The following is a 23724-nucleotide window of genomic DNA, read 5'->3' on the forward strand; positions in this document are numbered from 1 at the left end:
TATCTTAGATTCATCTTGGGGTAGATTCAGGTTGGAATTAGGAAAACTGATAACTTGAGAACTCTCCTTCAGCAGGAGTCCAGGGAGCTGTCCCCTTTGCTCAAGTCAATATTTAGTAGATTATCTGATAATATTTTGTTGAGATAACACAAGAAGATTCCAGATTCTGTTTTGCTAAGCTTTCTTTACCACTTTTATTAAAGAGGTGCTAGTTATATAATTTAAAGACAACAGGTAACAATGGTAGAATCTGAATCAGGTTTCATAATTTTCGAGAGCCCTTAGTTGAAAAGGCCAAGAGAAGAAATAGGATCTCTACAAAGACTAGCTCGCTTCTCACAAGAAACAAAATACCCCCTTCCCCAACTCTAATTTATTGCCTAGATAGTAAGAGTAGGTATGAGAGGGTTCAGATTGCTCAGTGCAGCCCAATAGTGCTACCCCCCCAAAAAAAACAAAACAAAAACACCCAAATCCTATAATAACTAGAGGAGGGATGGAGTCACTGATCTTCCCTTTCGGATTTTTTTTAAGCGGGTGGTAGTAAAGTCAGATTTTAAGTTGAGATTCTAGAATCTGAGGCCCCGAAATGAGGAAAATCATAATATAAATCCTGATTCTGCCTTTAGCATGCCTCTAAACTGGGGAGCCAGAAAGGCACCCGAAGGGCCTCGGGCTCAGATTTCCCCTTTTCTACTTCCCTCTCGCCCCCAGCAGAAAGAACAGATTGGGATATAGCCTGGGAAACAGCAACCACCCAGCATCCCTGGTCAGGAAAAGAGGAACGTACAGAAAAAGAAACCAATCGGTGGGACCAGGTGGGTGCAGGAAGGCACGGGTTCGAGCCAGGGAAGGAGGAGGCCTATGGTCGCGAATGTCAGGAGCTCAGACCTGGCCCTCGTGAGAAGGCGGTGGTGTGTGTGTGTGTGTGTGTGTGTGTGTGTGTGTGTGTGTGTGTGTGTGTGTGTGTGTGTGTGATCTATTGGAGGGGCAGGAGGCGGGGAGATTGGGGTGGGAGGGGGCCGGGAGGGAGGCGTGGCCAAGGGGGCGGGCAGGCGGCGCTAGGCGCTGTCCTGGGTGTTGAAGCCTGCGAGGTCTTTGGCGGTGCTGCAGGAGCGCTGAGCGAGAGGGAGGGAGGCCGGCCCGTGGAGCGGCCGCTGCTGCCGCCTCTGCCTCTGCGCCCCTTTCCGCCCCGGCCCAGCCCTCCCGCTCCCCTCCCTCCTGCACCCGCTCCTGCAGCGTTCCTCCTCCCCCTCCACGCGTCGGTCCTTCCCTCCCTTCTTCCCTCAGTCCGTCGGCGGGTCACCCAGCCCTCACCATTCCCTTCAGCCTCCTTCGGTGCCAGCAGCAGCCATGGAGTGAGCTCCCCGGGCCGGAGCGACGGAGCGAGAGAGCGAGCGAGGCGCAGCGAAGAGCCGGGCGCAGCGGGCAGTCTGCGATGGGCCGGGCGTGATGGGGTCCCCGCCGCGCTCCGTGGCCCCGGCGCCGCGGCCGCCGCCGCTGCCGCTACTGCTGCTGCTCCTGTCAGCCTTCCCCGCCGCCGCCGCCGCCGCCTCCACCACCCGCGGCCGCCCGCTCCCGGGGAGGTTCGGTGAGTGCGCGCGGGCCGGCCAGCTGAGGGGATACGCGGGTGGGGGTAGGGGGGACGGGTGCGGGGCGAGGTGAGCTCGAGGTGGGAGACCTGGGCTGCAAGGGATGGGGAGGTGCGGGACTGGAGACTGGCAGCTTCTAGAGGAGGAGCTGCTGGAGGAGGAGGAGAAGGAAGAGGAGGAGGAGATTAAGGCGGTGGCAGCCGTGGTAGCAGCATGGAGCCGACCGGGTTGTACCCGGCGGAAGGAAAGAGGTAGTTACAGGTGCCGTGGGAGCGGAGCAAAGGGCAAGGGCCAAGGGCCGAGAAGATTGTCCTGCTCCTACCTCTCAAACCCCTCCAAGATTCTTCTTCCTAGAGACTCCTTCCCAAAGCATCGTCTCCTCTATTGACTCAGTTTCCTTCTACGGTCACCTGTCCTCTCTCTCAGTGGTAGCACCAGATACTCGGCAATCTCTGCAGCTCCTTCTCCCCCTCCCGACCCTTCAAAAAGCTCTACTGTGTATCTCCGAGTCAGCTCTTCAAATTACCTGCACTTCTTCTGTATAGGTCTCTTCCTCTGAGCCCCACCTTTCAAAGCTCAGCTCTCTTCCTGTTGATCCCACCCTTCTCTCTCATAGCAGACTGCAAAATAAAACATTTTCTCTTACTCTTAGTTCAGAAATCCACTGAAATAACTCTTCCTCCTACCCCAGTTCCACCACAAACACCAAAGTCCCTTATTTGTGGGAAGGTGAATGTTTGCATCCCCTTTCCCTTTCCTATGTATATGTTGTGTTTTCTCTTTCTAAAGTATTTCTATATTGTTCTATTCTATCTATATATTCTCTCTCTCTCTCTCTCTCTCTCTCTCTCTCTCTCTCTCTCTCTCTCTCTCTCTCCCTCACTCATTCCTGAGTGTGTATTGAGGAATGTATGCCTTTTGGGGAGAAAGTGCCTGAAGGATATTTTCAGTTAACGGTGGAGTGGAGAGCAGTGGAGCTTGACATTTCTTCCCTCCTTTTCCACATCTTGGCCTCAAAATCGTACCCCTAAACATGCACTACTACAAAAATGATGCTGAAAGGGCACTTTGTTAAAATAAAACCACACCTCTTCGAGGATTCTCACTCAGATAACTGCTGATATGTTCCCAAGAAAGAAAAAAAAAAGGGGGGGGGGAAGAAATGATGAGGGGCTTTGAAAGAGGAGGGAATAATCAAATAATAAAACCTTACAGAAAAATTAGTCTTCTTCTTCTTGAAATCCTTTTGGTTTTGTGGTGACCTTTTTAAAAAAAATTTTAAGCCAACACAATCTGCCTTCTGATATTAATCCCCTATCTTATTTGTTTAAAAGATGTTAGACATTTAGCATAAACCCAATATTTTCATAAGTGGTTCCCTGGTGAGAAATATTAAAATTTAAATGCTGACATCTTAAATGAATGTGAGCACCACTTTCTGTATTTGGAAAGACTTCAATATTGAAATGAGTTTTGCAAAAAGCAAAAAGATTAAGAAGAATATTTTAACCTAAAATCTAGGAACTCAAAATATTCTCTCCTATATTGCTAATAAATTCCCTTTGCAGAGATAGTTGTAAAACAGTCTCAGTCTTTCCAATTGCATCACAAACTTCCAAGACCCAAAGAAATGATAACTAAAAAACAGGAAGTAATTTCCTATATTCTCCCCTAAATGGGGGCCAACCAACACTGAACCAGGTTCCTGCTGAATGTCTCCACTGTCTTCCCTCCTTTCCTTACACATATCAAGCCTGGCTACAGTGGCACCCAGTCAAGGCAAGATTTGAAAATCATGAAGGAGATCCCTTTGCTTCATTCCCATCTAGATCAGTCTTCTTGAGTTGTATCTTATTACTCTTCATGTTCAAAGATGCTGATAACAATATCATAGATTCAGAGTTTTAGAGCATTTCAGAAATCATATTAGTTTAGCTCTGATTTTTAAGATGAGTAAACTAAGGCCTGGATTGATGCCAGCTCCCATCATTCAGTTCATCAGAGCCAGAACCAGAGCCAGAACCCAGTATCCTAAATATCCTTTCCTTTTGCTTAGGGTCATCTCCTTCTTCTCCCCACTCCCATACCCCTCAGTATTCGGGCAGCTGTTTTCCTTGGTGTTCTCTCCAAGACCTCCAAAGTGATTACATGATTTGGACTTGTGTAGAGTAAGACTGAATTAATATTAGCAGAAATATGGATATAGGTTGTTAATATTGTAGATTTATAAGTATACTTTGAATACATAAATGAATGAGTATATGTTAAAAACTTTTTTAATGCCTGGAATTGTAATTTCATCAGTTGTGGAACACTCTCATGGGGAAATGCCTTTCATTGAGTCAGAGTGGGAACTTGTCCCTTAAAACTCTAGAGTCTGAGGGAGTTGCCTGAGATACTGAAAGCTTAAATGACATGCTTAGGGTCTCATGATTATTATGTATTAGAAGCAAATATTGAACCATATAGCCTTTCTGTGCACATGTAATCTGAATAATGGAATATATATGTTGTAACTTCAGCTCTTGAGCCTTTTTTTCTTAGTGTGCTTATATATATATATATTGGTTCTGTTTTACAGATGAAGAAACTGAGTCATTCATATTGATTTAAGATTACAAAATTAGTTAGCAGCAGTAAAATGAGGAAGAAGGGAATGAAAAAAATCAGTGGAGTCTAGAACACCTTAATGCTTTTATTGCCCCAAATACCTGCCAGGTCTGTGGCTTCTAAAAGCCTCTTTCTTACTGGATATACATTTCATGGACAATCTGCTCTCAGGGTGTTTCTTCTTTATGAGGTCTCCCATCTCAAAGTCATCTTTTTTCAGATCTATTTCTCTGCCTTCTGGCATTATGAAGCTTTGTTTAGTAGCATTTAGAAGAAAGCATGTTTGCTTGTTGGGTCATTAAACAGTCCTTGTGTTAGCTCTCTAGCTCAGTAGTTTCTTCTCTTATTCACAGCTAACTTTCTTCATCTTTGTTGGACTTATCATTTCTCTTCTCCCATACCTCTCATCCATGAACGTAACTCATCAGATGAAAAGGACAACTATGATGTTGACGACTAACCTGTGTCCTGGGTTGAAGTGGAGAGAAGCAGTATGGTGTAGTGAAAGGGACACTGGCTTTGGAATCAGAGGACTTGGAATGAGAATTTTAGCTATGCTTTTTAATACCTGTGACCTTGACTTGTGAACTGGAGCAAATTACCACCTCTGCATGCCTTAATTTCTTCATTTATAAAAAGAGCCAGACTGACTGATTATGGGAGGTTCAATAAACATAAAACACTGCAGGGCAAATTGTGCTTGAAATATTTACCCATTATGGAGGAAGCTTTTAATGGCCAGAGATGTGGGGACTATTTTGGGGTAATATTCTTGAGATTGGAATAATGAATTGTTCTCTTAAGATTTTTTACAGTTTTAAATCATAGAATTCTGTGAGACATACCATTTTTCATGAAACATGGTAACATTCCATGAGTAGTTGGATGTCATTTTTTGACAGGTCCAGGTCTTCCAGAAATAAGAAATGTTGGATAGGACCTTTATACTATTCTGGAGCAAAGTGCTGATCATAAAATCCTAGAATCCTTGAGTTGGAAGGAAATTTCAAAATTCTCTAATTTAACTTCTTGCCCAAATGATAACTCATACCTCTATTTCAAAAAGACTAGTATTTCAGGAAGTACTTTTCCCTTTTGCCCATCAGTATTTGATTTATAAGAGTTCCTGTAAAGTAGAAGATATCAGTGAGAGCTCTCAGTCCTTTAGTTTGGATGATGATTTTTTTTTTCTGAAGCAATTGGGGTTAAGTGACTTGCCCAGGATCATATAGCTAGGAAGTGTTAAGTATCTGAGGCCACATTTGAACTCAGGTCCTCCTGACTTCATGACTGATGATCTTTTGATGAGGATCAGCTATCCCTGGTGGAGATTCCTCCTTTCTAGTTGGATTTCTTATCCATGAGGTTTGGTGGATTCCAGAGAAGGCCATCATTTTTCATGCATTTCTTTTTGTGTGGGTACAGGGTACTCAGACATGGTTTTCTTTTTCAGTTGACTTTGGATACTGTCTATAATATTTTAACTTGGTTGTTCTGAGGCTAGAGAACTGCCAGGTTTCTTGCATTTCTGACATAAGACTTAGATATATCTACAAAAAGTGAATCCAATCTCCTTTTCAAGGTGTTCAAGTTCGAGATGCATCAAGTCTACTGTGTATCATATTTTTGAGCTAAGAGGATAGTATGTACCCCTTCACATTGCACCTGTGGCCCACTGTTGTTTCTCCTCATTCATTAAGCATACATAGTCACATACAGGTCTGCACAGCGATGTCCTAATGACGTAATATAGCTTCTAGGGGAGACAACAATGATTTTGTGGTCCCCTGATTTTAAGGGGACTATTGTTCTAACAATAAATCAGTAATCATAAATCTTCTGGCTTCGGAATCTACTTCAGGGACTTCCCACACTCCTACTCTAAGAACAACGATCTGTCTGATTCTGAATGGACTACTCCTTAATTCAGTGCTGACTGATAATCTGATCAATGATAATATGGTCAGTAAAAAAATATTCTGGAGGCTACTCCTTGCCCCTTCCTATGGGCCATAGAATTAGCATGTTAATGATAGAAAGCTGGATAAATGTGTCTCCCTGCTCCTGTTTCTTTGCTAATTTGCTTGGAACTTAGCCCAATTTTAATGCCATTATAATTACAATAAAACTTTGCCCCTTGACTAGGAAATGGGTTCAAGCCTGCAAATTCTTTTTAGTCACCTCACACCACCAGTCTGTGACCCCAAACTTTTGGGGTATTCTTCCCAACCTCAACACTAAGACATGAATATACCTCATTCTTTTTTCTTTAAAACAAATATATTGATTTTCCCTACAAGTACTCATCTATAATTATAACATGCACACAATCTGTGCCTTGTTTGACAATCACCAAACTATTTACAATGTTTTTGATTAAGAGAAACAGTAATGAACATGAAGGTTTTAACTCTCTTTTCTATCCCAGCTCTGTTTTTTATTTTTAAGAGCACCTACCTTCAGGATAGGGGATATGAAACACATATAACTGGAATCCTTGTTTTCTGTTCTTTTACATCAAGGGTCCTTGGAAATGACAACTGGATATAAAACCTAACATTTTATTCTTTGTAGCATACCCTGATTTGTCACAGTCCATATTTAAGTGCAGGCTCACATTTTAGACAGGGAGAAAGTAAATGTATCTTGAGTCAATAAAACTTTGTTATGCAGATTTCATTTTTGAGTTGTTCCTTAGAATGGAATGAATCATTTCTCCTGAGCAGGTATTTTGTAGTCTGTTTGCAATGTCATATTTGCTTTGGATGGCTGTTGTGCAACCATATGTCCTACTTTTATTCTTTTAATTTTTGTTAGTTCTTTTTTCCTTCTCCTCTAGTCATTTGAAACTCTTCTCTAAGAATACCATTTAATTTGTCTGCATCTTTCTAATATCTAAGTTTCCTTTAAGGAAAATAGTAGCCTACTCTCATCAGCCTTCTTATCACAGTAGGATAGAGGGAATGCATACTTTTCTTTTCAGTAACATATTGTTGTTTTGCTTATACTCCAAAAACCAGTGTGCTAGGCTGCACTATTTGCATTTACTTTCATTCTATTTATCCTTTAGGGGCAGTTAGGTGACAGTATATAGAGTGCCAGGCCTGGAATCAGGCAGACTCTTTCTGAGTAAAAATCTGGCCTTACATACTCATTAGATGTATGGCCCTGGGCAAGTCACTTAATCTTATTTGCTCCAATTTTCCTCATCTGTAAAATGAACTGAAAAAAGAAATGGCAAACTACCCCAACTGGGGTCACAAAGAGTGGAACATTACTGAATAACAACAATCAATTTATCTTTTGTTTTTTCTTTGTTCTTTTCTTACCTTTTTCACATCTCCCCTCTATCCAAAATTAGCTAGTGCATCTGGGAACTGTGGATTATTTTTTTTTCTTTTCTTTCTAATTTCTTTATACATATTTTCTCTCCAATAATGAACTCATATTGAGCTTAGAGGCAGAGTGTGATTCAGTCAGAAGAAGTGAGTTGATTTTGTTTTTTGGACTGAATAGCATGATTGATTATTTTGAACTCACATTTATAGAAATACTTTCTGATATCAAGGTAGAAGAAACCCATCTTTGCTTCTTGCAGTTCTGACCCTGAACTAGTTTTTATAATCTTTGCTTTTGGTCATGCTGAAAGAAGGAAAACAACAAGCAACCAAATGCCTCATTCATATGTCTTTTGGTATAGTTGAATGATTCTATGCTGGATGTATTTCTCTTTTTTCTCTTTTACTCCACAGGAACCATCCTTCTCATGTGGTGGATGTTCCCATTCTGAGGGGCAAGGCTAATCTAATAATTCTTCCTTTCTCCCTCCTTTCTTTCTTTCTTCTTTCCTCCTTTCATTATTCCTTTTCTCCTTCCTTCCTTCCTTCTTTTTTTCTTTTCTTTCTTTCTTTCTTCTTTCTTTCTTTCTTTCTTTCTTTCTTTCTTTCTTTCTTTCTTTCTTTTTTTCTTTTCTTTCTTTCTTTCTTTCTTTCTTTCTTTCTTTCTTTTTTTCTTTCTTTCTTTCTTCTTTCCTCCTTTCCTTTCTTTCTTTCTTTCTTTCTTTCTTTCTTTCTTTCTTTCTTTCTTTCTTTCTTTCTTTCTTTCTTTCTTTCTTTCTTTCTTTCTTTCTTTCTTCTTTCCTCCTTTCCTTTCTTCCTTCCTTCCTCTCTCTCTCTTCTGTTCTTCCCTTCCTTCCTTCCTCCCTCCTTCCTTCCTTCCTTCCTTTTTCTTCTCTCCTTCTTTTCCTCCCTATCTCCCTCTCTTTCTCCCTTCTTTCTTTCCTTATTTTTCCTCTTTCTCTCCCTTCCTCTTTCCCTCTATCTGTGTCTGTATCTTTCTGTCTCTGCCTGTCTGTGTCTCTCTGTTTGTCTCTGTCTCTGTGTCTGTTTGTCTGTCTGTCTCTGTCTCTATGTCTTTGTCTGTCTATCTCTCCCTCTCTCACCCCCTTTGCCAAATTAAGATGGCTCCTCCAGTGATATATTCAATGCCTATGTACTAATCTCTCTGGGAGAATCTCAGTGGAGTATGAAGAAATGAATGACAAAGCTATGATTGAATTGACATAGCAAAAGAAAACAAAGAAAAGAATAGACAGAAAAGAAAAAGAACACTTCAGGTGAAATGAACAAAGGGTTTTAAAATTTTTTTCATTTATGTATTTTGTTTTTAGACTATAAGAATGTATAAGACTATATATTCCTAAGTTACTGAACTCTCCCTTATAACAAAGAAACAGTTAAATAAAACCAATCTAAACATTGACTGCATCTCTTGATTTATTCAGTCATTCCTATAGTTTCCCTCCATTCTACTGGGAGCAGAGATATATGATTCAATATTTATTTTCTGGGATTGAAATTGTATGATGATTAAATTGGGGGCCTTTTAGGGGATTTTTAGTTTATATTATTATCATTGTTATGGATGTAATATTCTGATTCTGTTTATTTCACTATAGATTGGTTTATCCAAATCTCATGTTTTTCTGAATTTGGCATATTTGTAAATTTTTACTGCATAATAGCTTCATTATACACATATATAACAATTAGTTCATTCAGTCCCCAGTTAGTGCATATCCACATCATTTCCAGATTTTTTTTTTTTGGCTACCATATAAAATGCTTTCATAATTGTTTTGGCTTTAGTGTCTGTTTTTGACCTCTGTGGAAGTATGTTGTTTAGTAATGGGATTTCAGGAAACCAGTTTGAAAATTTTCCCAATTATTCTTCTAGTTTCTAGAATGGTTGGACTAATCCACAACTTCACCAACATTGAACTAATATATCTCTCTTGAAGTCCATCTTGCCCTACTTCTGTCTTTTAGTGTTTTTGCCATCTTGGGTGGGAGGTTGTACTTCAGGGTTGTTTCATTTTTTTGTTTTTGTTTTTGTAGTGTTGGAACATTTTCTCATATAGTTTAAGTGTGTGATTGATTCTCCTTAGGAAACTGTTCATATGTACTGACAGTTTATCATTATCACAATTATCATTGTCATTGATTGCCTTATCTCTTGGATAAATGACTCAACTAATATTTATGTCAATTTATGTAAATTCCCTTTTTAAAAAAATCTTAGATATCAAACTTTTATCAGAAATACTTGTTCCTCACCCCCCAACAATTTTTCTTTTTATGTTTTATTCCTGCATTGATTTTGTCCCAGCAAAGTTTTTTTGATTTTACATAATTAAATTTGTCTATTCTCATTGACTCTTAAAAAAAAGACGTGAAGTAATAGATGCTTATTTTGGCAACCACTTCACAGGAACATAATTTTTCTAGTGCATGAGTTGATTTTTGTCAGAAACCTGTTTTATTGGTGACTGCAGGTGTTTTATTTGGGATTTATCAAGGAGATGGGGACCTAGAAAAGGGAGAATAAAGTTTTCTTCTCAGTTTTTGTCAAACAGTTGTTTTGATAAAGATTGTGTTAGAATGAAAACAACAACAAAAAAAACCAAAACACCTTCTTGTTTTGGATTGTAAACAAACATTTAAAGTAGTTCTTTGCTCAAGGCAGGAGCATATCTCCAGTACTTTGGAGTCTGTCACTGGACTTAAAGATAGAAGTTTCAGCATATGGAGAGATGAGAAAGAGTTTGGGAATTGAACACTGAGGTTTTCATTCAGATGCAAGAGTAGATGAAGGCAACATAAATTTCAGTTAAATAAACACCTGTCTTATCTTTTCTGACAAGATGTTCCATTTCCCAGAGAAAGCAAGCAGCTGAATTCATGGCAGATAGCCTTCCACACTTCATAAAAAACACCTGGCAGTTGTTTTCACATTAGTCTAAATGACCTTCAGAAACGTAGGTCCAGCTGGATTTGTTTTTTCATCCTAGCTGATAAGAGGGCTAGGAAACTTCAGAAAACAGCCCTTTTCAGTGTTACTTGGAAACTCTATGGAAACAGTTTGTTGAAGGATGTATGTCAGGTCTTTGGCCAAGCTGTTTATTTAAATATCAAAGACAGGAATCAAAACAGGTGAGGTTCCTCAGCAACCCTTCCTTTCTCATATATTAAATAACCTTTTTGTTCACTAGTTCTGTTGTTAATCTTTTGGAGGGAATGCAGAGGATGTAATACTTTAGGTATTAAACTATGGAGTCTTACTGTTGCATTTATAATTAATGGCCTTTGAGTCATTAAAAAAAACAGTTCCTCTTTTTTCTCCTTGGTCTAACTTTATTTTGAAGTAACTTTCTTTTGAGGCTGTAAATAAAATGCTTTCCCTCCTGCTTCCATCTTCCCCATTCCCACTTTTGCCTCCATTCCTGTTTATAAAGCATGCTAGATGAAAATCCAGTATTTGGGACTTATGGTTCTGATTTGGTGGTATGGAAAATGCCTTCTTTAGGGTAGGAATAGTTTATAATAAATGCCACTATCTCTCTTAATTCTATGTTCAGTATTATCATTCCCCTTTTCTTTGGGTTAAAGTGGATGGATTGTATGTTCCATTAGAATCTCCTCCTTAGAAGCATCAAGTACTCTCCCTCTAGTCTTAAAAGTAGTACTTCAGTCAGTACAAGGTTGATTTTTCTTCTGGGAACATCACAAGACTAGCAGAGAACTCCTTGTTTGATGGGAGCATCCCTAGGAAGAGTTAAACATGCCCTTTGGCACCTACGTCAGTTCTTGCTTGATTTTCCTTTCAACTCAATTCCTGGTATTCCTTTGAATTATTTGTTTCTTTCTATGAAACAATTTTGATATTTGGAAACTGATGGATTGGTATCATGCCTTGGCATGGCACCTCAAGTCTTCCTTGACTGGCCAAGAATAAAAATGCCATCAGGGGAACTTAATATTTGATATGGCTTGTAAAAGCACTCACCATTCAGAATGATCCAAAGGTTTCTGTCAGCTTTTAGTGAGGTAATGCAAACACCAGAGAGACCAAACCAAATCATAATTTGAGGTTTGCCCTAACAAAAAGTCCAATTCAGTCTAAGCAGGGAGGGATGGATCATTTTGATAAGAGAGGTTTAAGTAGAGGTTTGGTTTTGGCTTGTCACAGTGACAAACAGGGAGAAGAATGGTTCATTTCAGATTTAGGTTATGCTTTTCTGGAATTTGCCAGTGGAAGATTATAGCCAAGAGGTGAGACAGGAAATAATGGGGAGGAAGAAATTAGGTTTTCAATTATGGGGTGTTGGAGTCACTAGGGGTGTGTGTGTGTGTGTGTGTGTGTGTGTGTGTGTGTGTTTCTCCAAGTCCATTTATGTCCCCAAATGCAATGTCCTATATACGATACAAAAGATGACATTGCCAATAGCTTGTTTTGTGAATTAAGTCTTTGAAAGAAAGGCTGGCCTGTTTTCTAAAGGGGAAAAGTAATTGCTCTTAAGGGGAAAATTTTGATTCTAGAGCTGAAATATGCTCAGCTTGTAAAAGAATGGGGCAGGTAAAAACCAGCACCACTAACCCAGAAATAACAGGTAACTAGGATCCTAAAGTTTTTCCTCTTAGAGGACAGTGTTTTAAATTCAATCTAAAGCAATTATCTTCTAATGGTGGAACTTGAAGGCAGCTTAATACTGGGTACACAGTGAAATCATTACAACTGTAATGGTACCATGTCCCAGCTGAAGGTACATTTCTCTTAGATAGTTAAGTGCTGGAGTGGATTCTGATATATATATATATATATATGATATAAATATAGCCTCAAATGTCTTTTAGCTGTGAATCTGGACAAGTTATGTAACTTCTGTAGGTCTTAGTTTCTTCAACTATAAAATGGGGATGATAACAGTATTTACCTTCTGAGTTTGTTTTGAGAATCAAATGATATAATATTTGTGAAGGGCATGGCACAGTGCCTGGCACATATTATACATTATATTAGAACTAGTTTAATGTTATTATTATTAATTATTTTATCCTTGATCAAAGTTGAGAGCTTTTGGAGGAACAGAGGAAAAAAAACCTATTGTTACTGCAAGAAAAATTATTCTGAATTTTCCAAGTCTCAGCTGAATTGATGACCTAAGACCTTTGGGAAGCATTAAAATTAGTTTTTAAATTGTTAATCATCTATATTTCTTAATAAGGACATTAAAAAAACAAGCACATCTAAGCAGGGAACATTAATGATAATATAGTAATAATGGTGATAATAAATGATAGTCATGTCTAGAATTTACTTAACATCTTTAGGGTGCTTGAAGCACCATAATCCATTTTTAAAAGCTAAATTATACATAAACTAATTTCTTATAAATTTAAGTGAAGAAACTAAAAAGAATGGAAGAAAAACCCTATTCCCACAGTCTAGTATCCAACTTAGTGGCTAGAGGTTTCCCAAGGCAGATATGTTTGCGAAGGCTTCTTCATCTCCTGTACTGTTGAGCAATGGAAAAGTTCCCGGTAGGTCTGAGCAGCCTGCAAGACACTATAAAGAAAGAATTTTGATAAGGATATTATCAAAGGAAGATATGAGGAAAAATGGAAATAGGTGGTAAGAAATTAAAACTGATGAGTAGCCCATGTAATTTTTGCAGTGTGTAGAGAAAGCAAGGAAAGCTTATGCTTCACGGAGTGAATCCCTTGTTAACTTGAAGGGGGAACATAAATAAGCATTGTGACTGAATCACAGGAATGGTTGAGTTGCTATCTATCTATGTTATTGGAGAGAATATTCAGAGAAACAAGATCATAGATCCCCTTGAGTAAACTGTTAAGCACTTTTTTTCTTTGACTAGGGAGCCCAACTCGGAGCCAGGAAAACCTAGGTTGGAGGCCTGATTCTGACATATATAATCTGGATCATCCAGGACAAATCTCTTAGCCTCTCAATGCTTTAGGCATAGACAACTCTTCAACACTAGAGTGTGCAGAGGAAATGCCAGTCTGTATTGGCAGAGTGATTTTTTTTTCATCCTGGAATTCCAATTTCCTTATCCTGATTTGCTAACTTATAATGCTAAATTTGCTATTTCCTAAAACTTAATTTTTCCCCCTCCAATGTCTGTTAAGTTCTGAGGGATGTGGAAGGAGGTTTATATGTGCCACAAAAATGCACCATTATATTTCCTTCATCTTTCTGTGATGAAGAGGAAACAGATCTTTACCCTTCCCAAAGTCCCTTGGAAAAATCTTTTTTCCCTATTGCTTTTTCTATTGCAATAACAAGTGAATTGTGGAAGATTCCAGAACCATTTTGTTGGTCTATAAAAACATCATCTTGGTTCACAGTTGCTTGATTAGACAGGTATTATTCAAAATGCTGTCCATCAGTGAGATATTTATTGAACACCTTTTGGAAATGAGGTCTGCTACTATATGAATCGATCAGTATTTAATGAGTAATCACTATGGAAAATCAAAATGTATATGATCTTTTGGAAGCTGAAATGACATTCCAGAAATTATCATATATCACCCAATAATACAGGTGGAAGTGGGGAGGTCTGGTTCTATAGGGCACATAGAAACTATGTTCTTGAATGTCAGGTTAATGAGTTTAATTTTATCTGCAAGCACTGGGGAGGCATTGAAGGTTTTTAAGAGTAAGGAATGATATATAAAAAAGTGATATTTTTAGTAAGACTAAAATGGCATTAAAGATATTGACAGTAAGAGAACCTATAGTCTGAGAGAAGGAATCAAATTCTGAACAAGATTGATTGCAGTGGGACTGAAAAAGAAAAAAATAAGTTGGAAAAAAACATAGAGGAAATATTAATTAGACCTAGTAAGTGATGATGTGGAGAAAAGGAGTGAGAAGAGATGAAGGGTGATACCAAGTTTTTAAGCTTGAGTAATAAGAATGATGGATTCTGATAGTAATACTAACCTGTGCTGGGTACCCAGATTTCGAAGAGCTTATAAGATAATTGGAGAGATTAGACCTATGCATATTAAACAGTGACAGAACAATTAAGTTCTAAACTATATGATAGCAATTTCAAGTATGATAGAAATTTAGAAGAATAAAATGAACATGGGTTAAGATAGTCCAGGAGGGGCTTTATGGTAATTAATTTAGTTCTTGAAGGGTAAGAGGAAGTAAGATATCTTCTTTTTGTGAAGGGATATCCTTAATACTCCAAGACAGAGAACTCAAAGTTCTATAATTCAATAGGCTTTATGACGTAAGCCTGCAAAAACAAGGAACTAATTTTGACCATTCTAAATGTGACAAATGTTTGTCAATCTTCTCTCTCTCTCTCTGTGTGTGTGTATATATATATATATATATATATATATATATACATATATGCATATATATATGTTTTATTATAAATAAATACTTAAATACTCATGTATTTTATAATTTGGGGGGATTAGGGAAAATAACACAAATATATATAGATATAAAACAAATGCAATTAATTAGCAGTAATGCTAAATGATACTGCATATACTCCTAACGTTTTAGGGCTGTTGGGATGAAAGCACTATAAATGGGTGTCCCTATTTAAATTTTTTTTGCCTTCCTTTTCCCTTGTCCGCCTTGGTTTGACCCTTCTAGAGGATGTAATTAACCTGAAGTAGGAAGGGGCAGTTTCCAAAGAGTAGAGTACTATGTATATCTTGCCACTGAAATTGCCAACATATAAACCAGAAAGGAATTAGTATATATTTTCCTGGGTGAGTTCCACTTTATTCCTCCCATATACATATATTTTTTGTTCATTAACCTTCTCTATAGTTGATAACATTTAATTCCTCTTGAAATGTTCTTAGCATGAGAATCTTAATTGATCAGGGTGGCTCTGGAAGTGAAAATGGTGCATAGTTAACAGTTTGAAGAGATGGCAAGGAGCCTTCTGATGCTTGTATTTTAAAAATGTATTTCTTTTCCAACTTTTTTTTGGGGGGAATAGCTTGACTGAAATGAATGACAGTTCACTGATGTAGTTTACTTTTTGACTGATAATTATTCTTTCATATTTCATTAACACTTGACTCCCAAATCAAGAACTTGTAAATGAGGTACTTGGACAAGTTTCAAAGAGGAAGAAAAAAATCATTTACTGGGAACTTTTAAAGGTCAGACTAGCTTTTCAGAGGCGGTCAGGCAATTTTCATGATGTCAAGACCACTAGGCAAATAGTCCTCTGGGTTGTTTGTGTCAAGTATCCAATTTTTTATGATTTCTACTTTGGATTTTTGTGCTACATTAAAAATCATCTTGGAATAGTAGAGCTAAAAAGAACACAATTTTTACTTAATTTTCAAATATTTATTTTAAAAAAGATGTATGAGAATATATTCTTTAAAACTCTATCCTGTTTTTGTTTGCTGACAGTTGGATTTGGATCTCCTTTACTATTGATTAATTATTTGATCTTCATGCAATTCATTTAATTTCTCTGGGTCTCAATTTCCTCATCTATAAAATGAGGGGACTGGAGTATCTGTTCATATTGCAGTTTTGCACTTTTGATCTCATTGAAACTCTAGAAATGAAAGGCTATGGATAATTTTTTTCTCATTCCTCAGATAGATAAGGAAACAGAGGCTCATAGATATTTAGGTTCAAACCCAGGTCTTTTGGTCCAAAATTTAGTTCAATTAACTCAATGGTTTTCTATATCACCTATGGAATTTCTTTCATCCTAAAAATGCTATAATTCTGCAGAGTCCTTGCTTATGTCCTGATGTAATAAAGACACTCTAGATGAAAGTTGACTCACAGATGACTGTGTATTTAATTGATAATCAGTTCAAATTTTTATTATCTTTTGTTCATGTCACCTTAGTTTCTTGACATTATCATTTTCCAGCCTTCAACAGTGAACTAACCCTTGTTTATTTATTTATTTCCATTTTCTTCTCTTTTTTAAAAAGCTTTTTATTTTTCAAAGCAGTGGACAATTCTTCAACATTAGCCTTTGCAAAACCTGTGTTCCAATTTTCCCTCCCTTCCCCCATACTCTCCCCTAAATAGCAAGTAATCCAATATATCTAACCCTTTAAAAATAAAGAATTCAAAAAGAAAGGGAGGAAACAAGCAGTTTATCAAAATCAATGAGTATATCAAAGGGTTCTGACAATAAATTCAATATCTGATACTCATTGTCCTTTGAAACTGAAGAAGAGGAAAAGATGTTTTCTCAACTCTTCAGAGAAAAGCTCCGTCTTTATATATATCTTTGAATTTCAGGATAGGTTTTTTGTTTGGTAGTGGATCTTTTCATTTATATCATAATAATGACAGACATATATTCATTTCCTAATTCTGCTTACTTTACTCTGCATCAATTTATAACTCTTCTTATGCTTCTCTGAATTCTTTGTCTACATTTTCTTATGGAACAGTGATAATTTATTCTATTTATGGTACCCATGATCAAGAGAGAAATAGGAAGGACCATGGGCAGGTTGGGCAGGTCTCTTGGAAAATCAAAGGGAACCATGGACAAGAGTCAAAGAGATTAGGCAGATATGAATGAACTGCAAATTGCATCCGTTAGCATACTCACATTAATGATAGCAAAACTTTACTAGCATTTCCAATTTAAGGATAGCAATTTTCATTTAGTTCTTTGTGAAGAACAAGATTTTCTTAAATACCATTACAATGCTTAGCCTCTTCTTTTCTAAGCTGAACAATCCCAGTTAAATGCTTAAATTTTTCTTTCTTCCACTGAATTATTGTTTTTTAATATTGAAATTATTCTTATGACTATTTAAAATGTTATCACTACTATCAGACTATACATTTGACTATATTTAAAAAATCAGGGTATTACAAATGCCATTTGAACTTTTCATTTTGGGGACTGGATGTACTACTCTATGCTGATGAGCCTGTTGTTTTGTTTTTAATCTCAGGTTTTTAATAGTGTGAGGAGCAATAGAAAACTAAGGTGATCAGGAAAGGCTACGTTTTCTGAGATGAGCCTTGCAAGAAGCAAAGGATTGTAGAGGAAAAGGGGAGAAGGGAATGCCCTCCAGGCCTATGCAAGAGTCTCTGCCAAGTCTTGCAGATAGGAGAGGGGTGCTTCAATCGCAAATTAGGGCAGTGTTACTAGAATATGTATGGGCAGGATGGCAATTTGAAATATTTGGAAAGGAAGGAGTAAGACTGGAGTCATTTCTTTTTGCCTCATCTTCCTCCTTTCAAATTCATTTTCCTTCTAGCTGCCAAAATGATATTCCGAAATCATGTTTCTAACAATGTTGAATCCCTAATAGCTTCCTTAGAATAAAAATATAAACTCTCCTGGTCTTTGTTGTTGTTGAGTAGTTTGTCATGAACTATTCCTTATAACTCCATCTGGGGTTTCCTTGGCAAGGATACTGGAGGGCTTTGCCATTTCCTTCTCTAGCTCATTTTATAGATGAGGAAACTTGGGCAAATAGATGTAAGTGGCTTTTCCAGGGCTACACAGCTAGTAAGTGTCTGAGGTCTCATTTGGACTGAGGAAGATGGGTCTTCCTGATTCCAGGACTGGTACTTTATGTACTGTGCCTTCTAGCTGCACATTTAAGAGCCTCTTAATTCGGGTTCCATCTTAACTTTCAGGGCTGCTTGCTTCTATATTATTCCTGTTCACTAACTCTCCATTCCTGTGTTATTGATCTATTTGTTCTCTGTTCATACCATTCTATTTCCCATCAACATGCATTTGCCACAGGCTCATTCTCCTTCCTTAAACATATTTCCTTGCCACTTCTGCCTCCAAGAATCTCTAGCTTCTCTCAAGGCACCCCTCACGTTCATCTCCTAATAAAGTCTTTTCTGATTCCTTCAGTTGTTAGTGTGACTCTCTCTCACAAATTACTTCATATTTACTTAAGCTGTGTACAAATTGCCTTTTCCCCCAGCGAAGCCTCCTTGAGGACAGAAACTGTTTAATTTTCGTATTGTTATTACAAACACCTAGCATGATTCTTGGTAAAGAAACCTTTCCCACTCTTCCTTAATGGGAGTGCCTTCCCTCTGTGATTGTGTCTACTTTATATTGTATACATCTGGTTAGTCCTTAATCATTTATTTGCACATTGCTCACCAGCCTCCACTGTAAGCTCCTTGAAGGAACAGATTGTTTTTACCTTTCTTTGCATCCCTAGTGCTTAGCTGGTGCTTAAAAAATACTTGTTGACTTGACTAGATATTTAATAAACATTGAATGAATCTGTGTTGGAGTGGGGCATTTCTGCTTCTCCATTCAGTCAAGAAAAAGAAGCATTAAATGGTATGTTTCACTGCATAGGCTTCATGCTGACTCTTTGTATTCTTTACTAGTAATTTTAATTCAAACAGTCATCCCCAAAGTGCTTGCTTTCTTTTGACATATTCAATTTTCCTGAATGTTCTCTTATAAAACAAGCAGTTAATGGTGTCACCTGCTAGGCTTTTCATCCAGTGCTTTTCAGTCCTCTGGCAATTTGGGTTACATCTTTCATATTACTTGTTCTTTTATATATATGCTTCCAGTTTCATATTCCAAAACAAATTAATATGGGTCTAATACAAAGTACAAAAATGGTCCCGACTTTCAGTGGTACCTTGGCCTTCATCTTCTTATATTGAATTGTGAATTTCTCATCGAAAGGCAAACATATTATTTCAAAGGGCCAAACTAAAAAGCAAAATATCTTCTTTTGAAAGGAAAATTATTGTATGAGAACATTTTTTAGGCTCCAACATTTTCACTTGATCATGATTAGTTATTTTTTCACTTGCAATTTTTGTCATCAAAAAGCGCCTTGTTTTGTCTCATTGATCCGGTATTCCTCGAATAGTCAAAAAAACAATTTAGTAAAAAAAAATCACTCATGTGATAGGCACTGTGTGGGAGTGTGAAGACCCAAACAGTCTATCTTTAATGAACTTAGATTCTAACAGACAGACACCAGGTACTTACATAGGTATTTCTACAAGTATGGTTAGTTGTGAGGTTCAAATGAGGCAATAATTTGTAAAATACTTTGCACATAGTAGGTACTTAATAAATGCTTCTTAATTTAATTTAATGTCATAATGTCATCCTAGTTTTAGCAACGAAGATTTCTCATTTGTTTCTTGAAGCATTTAAAGAAAATGCTTCTGTATTTTATTACATAATCAGCCATTTTGCAAATGTTTCCAAATCTTTGTTAGGGAAATGAAGACACCTGCTGTGAGGTTATTAGTTTTTAATGCTTTCTAAGAAATAGATGTTTTTCATTAAGCATGCAAAGACATCTAAGTTGCACTAAAAGAAGAACACAGTATTCAGAACACAATGATAAATGGGAGATAGTGACCTTCTTCAGTAATAAAATGTCCTATTCCTGCACACTAGTTCTCTCTAAATCAGTTTGTATAAATTTTCCTATACTTCTCTTAATTCCTCATCTGTTACATTTTATTGTACAATAATATTCTCTTAGACCTCCAGTTTGTTCAGTTATTCTCCAAAAATTGTTTTTTTTTAAATTAACAATTGTTTGTTGATTTATTGTTGACCCATATCTCATTTGTATCCTTTAAAATTTTTTAAAACATATTTCCACAGGTAATTTTAATTTTCTTTTTTATTACAACTTTTTATTATTAAAACATATGCATGGATAATTTTTCAACATTGATCCTTGCAAAACCTTGTGTTCCAAGTTTTTCCCTCTCTTCCCTCTATCCCTTCCCCTAGATGGTAAATAATACAATATATGTTAAACTAATTTTAATTTTCAATAAGTTATTTTTCTTTATAAGTTTTTTTTGGGTTCCACCTTTTTTGCTACTACTAAAATGCCCCTTTTAATGTGTTGGCATATATTGGACCTTTTTTGTGTTTGACCCATTTTGGGAAGTTTGTGCTCACTTGTGGAGTAGTGGGTTTAAAGGCTATGAACAATTGATTGATTTTTCTTAAATAATTTCAAATTGCTTTCCACAATAGTTGTGCCATTTTACACATATGGCAACAGTGAATTAATTTTTGGCCTATGACTTCAAGGGGGAGAGATGCATGCCAATTTGTTTATGCCCTTTGTAATTGATGATGACTTTAAATGTAAATAAGGGTTCCTTCTCTTGGTTTTCTATGGCTGTTGTTTTTTGAATAAATTTTAGTCTCTTCCCTGGCCTATTTCACAAATCAATGCCCTGGTAAAATGGGAGATAAAAGGATATGATATGAAGAAAGAAAAGCTAAGCAAATTACCTAAAATTGCTTTTTGGATTCAAAGTAGGAATCAGTGTTGTGTGTATATACACATTTTGTCAGGAAATAAAAGCTTTACTTCAAGAAGAGATTCCTCTTTGAAATCAGCAATCATGAGTTGCTTTCATATTGATAACTTTAAATTGAGAACTCAAAACACTCCCACTTCCCTGGTGTACATGCTTCTGGGGAGAGGTGATTTGAGTACATTGGTACATTGAAGTGATTTGAACTGTTGAAGAGCAGCATGAAGGCACTGAGTAAGTGACAAGGGAGGCAAATCCCAAGAGCAGATCGAGGATTTAAATGGGAAGGGTGGAGATGAAACCTCATTTACTTTATAATTTTGCTATAGGCTAAAGTGCTATTAAACACAAGGATCTTTATAATTTTGAAGGTGGAAGAAAATATATACCAATTAGTGTATGCCTTTTTTCATTAGTTATTTAATCCTGGGAGAATATGGTTTATTATGTTTTTGAATCTGGAAAGTATCCTTTTTTTTTCTTAGGCACAGGAAAGAGAAAACACTTTGATAATTGCTAATTTGTTGTTGTTTAGTCATTTTTCAATTATGTTTGACTCCATTTGGGGGGTTTTCTTGGCAGAGATATTGGAGTGGTTTGTCATTTCCTTCTTCAGCTCATTTTACAAATCATAATAGATATACACACACACACATATATGGTATGAGAAATTGAGGCAGACAAGGTTGTTCATTGAATTGTCTAGCGTTATGCAGCTAAGTGTCTAAGACTGGATTCGAATTCACGAAGATCAGTTTTTCTGATTCCAAGCCTAGTGTTCTATCTCCTCTGTCACCTTATTACTAAAGGACTGGACAAAATATTGATGGATTTAGCAATTCGATTCAGCAGATGTAGATGACACATCAAGTATGTGCAAGACATTGTGCTATGTGCTGGGAATATAGAGGTAAAAATGTCATTGTCATCAAGGAGCTTACATTCTACTGAAGGCTTCCAACATGATTACAGATAGATAAATAAATAAATAGAAAAGGTATAAAAATAACAATCGGTAATTTTTAGGGGGAATGAAGTAATTTGAGGGGTGTTCAAGAAAGGTCTCATGTGTTTTGAAGTAAGATGAGAATTCTCTTGTCTTCACATGGCAGTGAAGAAGGTCCTTTCTGTCCATAGGAGATAACCTGTTCAGAGGGACAGAGGTGGTGGGTGGAATGCTGGGTCTAGGGAACATCTAGTAGTTAAGTTGGATAGAAATAGAGAGTATGTGAAGAGGAATAACATACAATAATATCAGAGAGGTAAGTGGGAGGTGGGAGGTTGGTTGTGGAGGACTTTAAATGCTAAACTGAGGAGTTTATATTTTATTCTAGCAAAAAAGTCTCAGGGTTCTCCTCTACTAATCTTTTCCTGAATAAAATGTCTGACACAGTATATTTTCGGAGGGATGTTTGGGATGCAGATGAGATGTCACCTTTGTTCAAGGTGTGAAATGCATTGATTTATGTAGGAGAAATAGAATAATAGCTTGATCCTTTATGTCGGTGATATTACTTGGAGAAGCTTTAGGAAGCTGATTAGTAGTTGTAAATGCTGTTAGTTTTGGAAGTGTGGGAGATTTGATTGGTAATTTGCACCAGTGGAGTGAATTTCCACAATTCAAGTCCACGACATGGATGAAATTTTTATCCTCTACTTGTTTGGATGGAAAAATAATCCCAGGATCATATCAACCTAATCTGAATAGTTTATCATTGTGATCGGAAGTTTTATTGGAGCCGAAGAGAGAACAAAAACCATAAATATCAAAATATCAAGGGAATTAAGTTACAAAATGGGTTCATTGATCCTACACCATGCTTCCATTGGTATCTTTGATTATGTTCAATGTTTCTGTACTTGTTAATAGATCTGTCTCAGTAAAAGGACCTTGTCTTTTGGTTTGTGGAAAAAAGAGAGAATTGAATTAAAGATAACATACTAAGTTTCCCATTTGATGTGAGATATCTTTGCTTCTCTAGTCAGTGAGAGCTGAATTGTCCTGTGTGTAAGTCACTTTCCCTTCCCTACCATGCTTCAGTTTTTATGCAAGTGAAAAACTGATCATAGCTTTGAAAGACAAAAGGGGAAGATGATATACCAAAGAATTAACTTATATAACATGAAGAGAATGGGCATGTGTGGTCCTGGAAGTAAATACTGAATGATGAGGGTATTTTTTTTTAAGTACTGCAATTTCTTTCTTCTGTCTAGATCTGCTACCTTCCTGAATTTACTTTCAGAACCTGAATATTTCCCCTAATTTGATGAACTCACAATACAGTTCTGTTATTGGCAACAATAAAAATAGGAGTGACCTTCCTGGGATTTCTGTTGGCTTCAATACCTACTTAAGGATTTCTCATCTTTTCTGCTTTTTCCTCTTCCCACCCTCCAATTATTTTTCTCCATCAACTTTTTCCTGCATCCCTTTTAGTCCACATTGTTATAATTGTATGCAATACCAGAATTTAGATCCTGTTTCCATCTATTTCATATGTTTCATTCTTTTCTCCTCTGCTAGATTGTAAGCTCCTTGAGGGTTGGGCTCATGCTTATTTCTATTTTTGTATATTTCTTTGGCAAGGAGCTGGCTATGTATATATTAAATAAATTGAACCATAGCACTCTGCCTTAGTTAAAAGCTAATGGACAAATAGATTTCTTTTTTTTTTATTCAGTCTAACAGTAGGATTTAGTGGTTGTATTGATTGGATTGACTTTCTTATCAGTCCATTACAGCCAAATTTCTAAAAGATACTGATATCTCCATTTCTACATCATCTACATCATTATACATACACACATATATAGCATTTATACTATCTGATTTCCATCCTTTCTACTCTTTTGAAACTTTTGCCTCAAGATCAACAATGAC

The 23724-nt window shown here is 37.0% G+C and overlaps 1 protein-coding gene across 1 annotated transcript in view; it reads left to right on the top strand.

Moving 5' to 3' along the window:
• The first annotated feature begins 1049 nt into the window (after positions 1–1049).
• PTPRN2 (protein tyrosine phosphatase receptor type N2) overlaps positions 1050–23724 on the top strand; it is a 1504085-nt gene continuing 1481410 nt past the window's right edge. Inside the window, exon 1 of the mRNA XM_051961686.1 lies at positions 1050–1591. Coding sequence (XP_051817646.1) covers positions 1453–1591 — 139 coding nt within the window. The 5' untranslated portion in view covers positions 1050–1452. The remainder of the gene's footprint in view (positions 1592–23724) is intronic.

This window comes from Antechinus flavipes, chromosome 5 (genome assembly GCF_016432865.1).
Source record: "Antechinus flavipes isolate AdamAnt ecotype Samford, QLD, Australia chromosome 5, AdamAnt_v2, whole genome shotgun sequence".
NCBI lineage: Eukaryota > Metazoa > Chordata > Mammalia > Dasyuromorphia > Dasyuridae > Antechinus > Antechinus flavipes.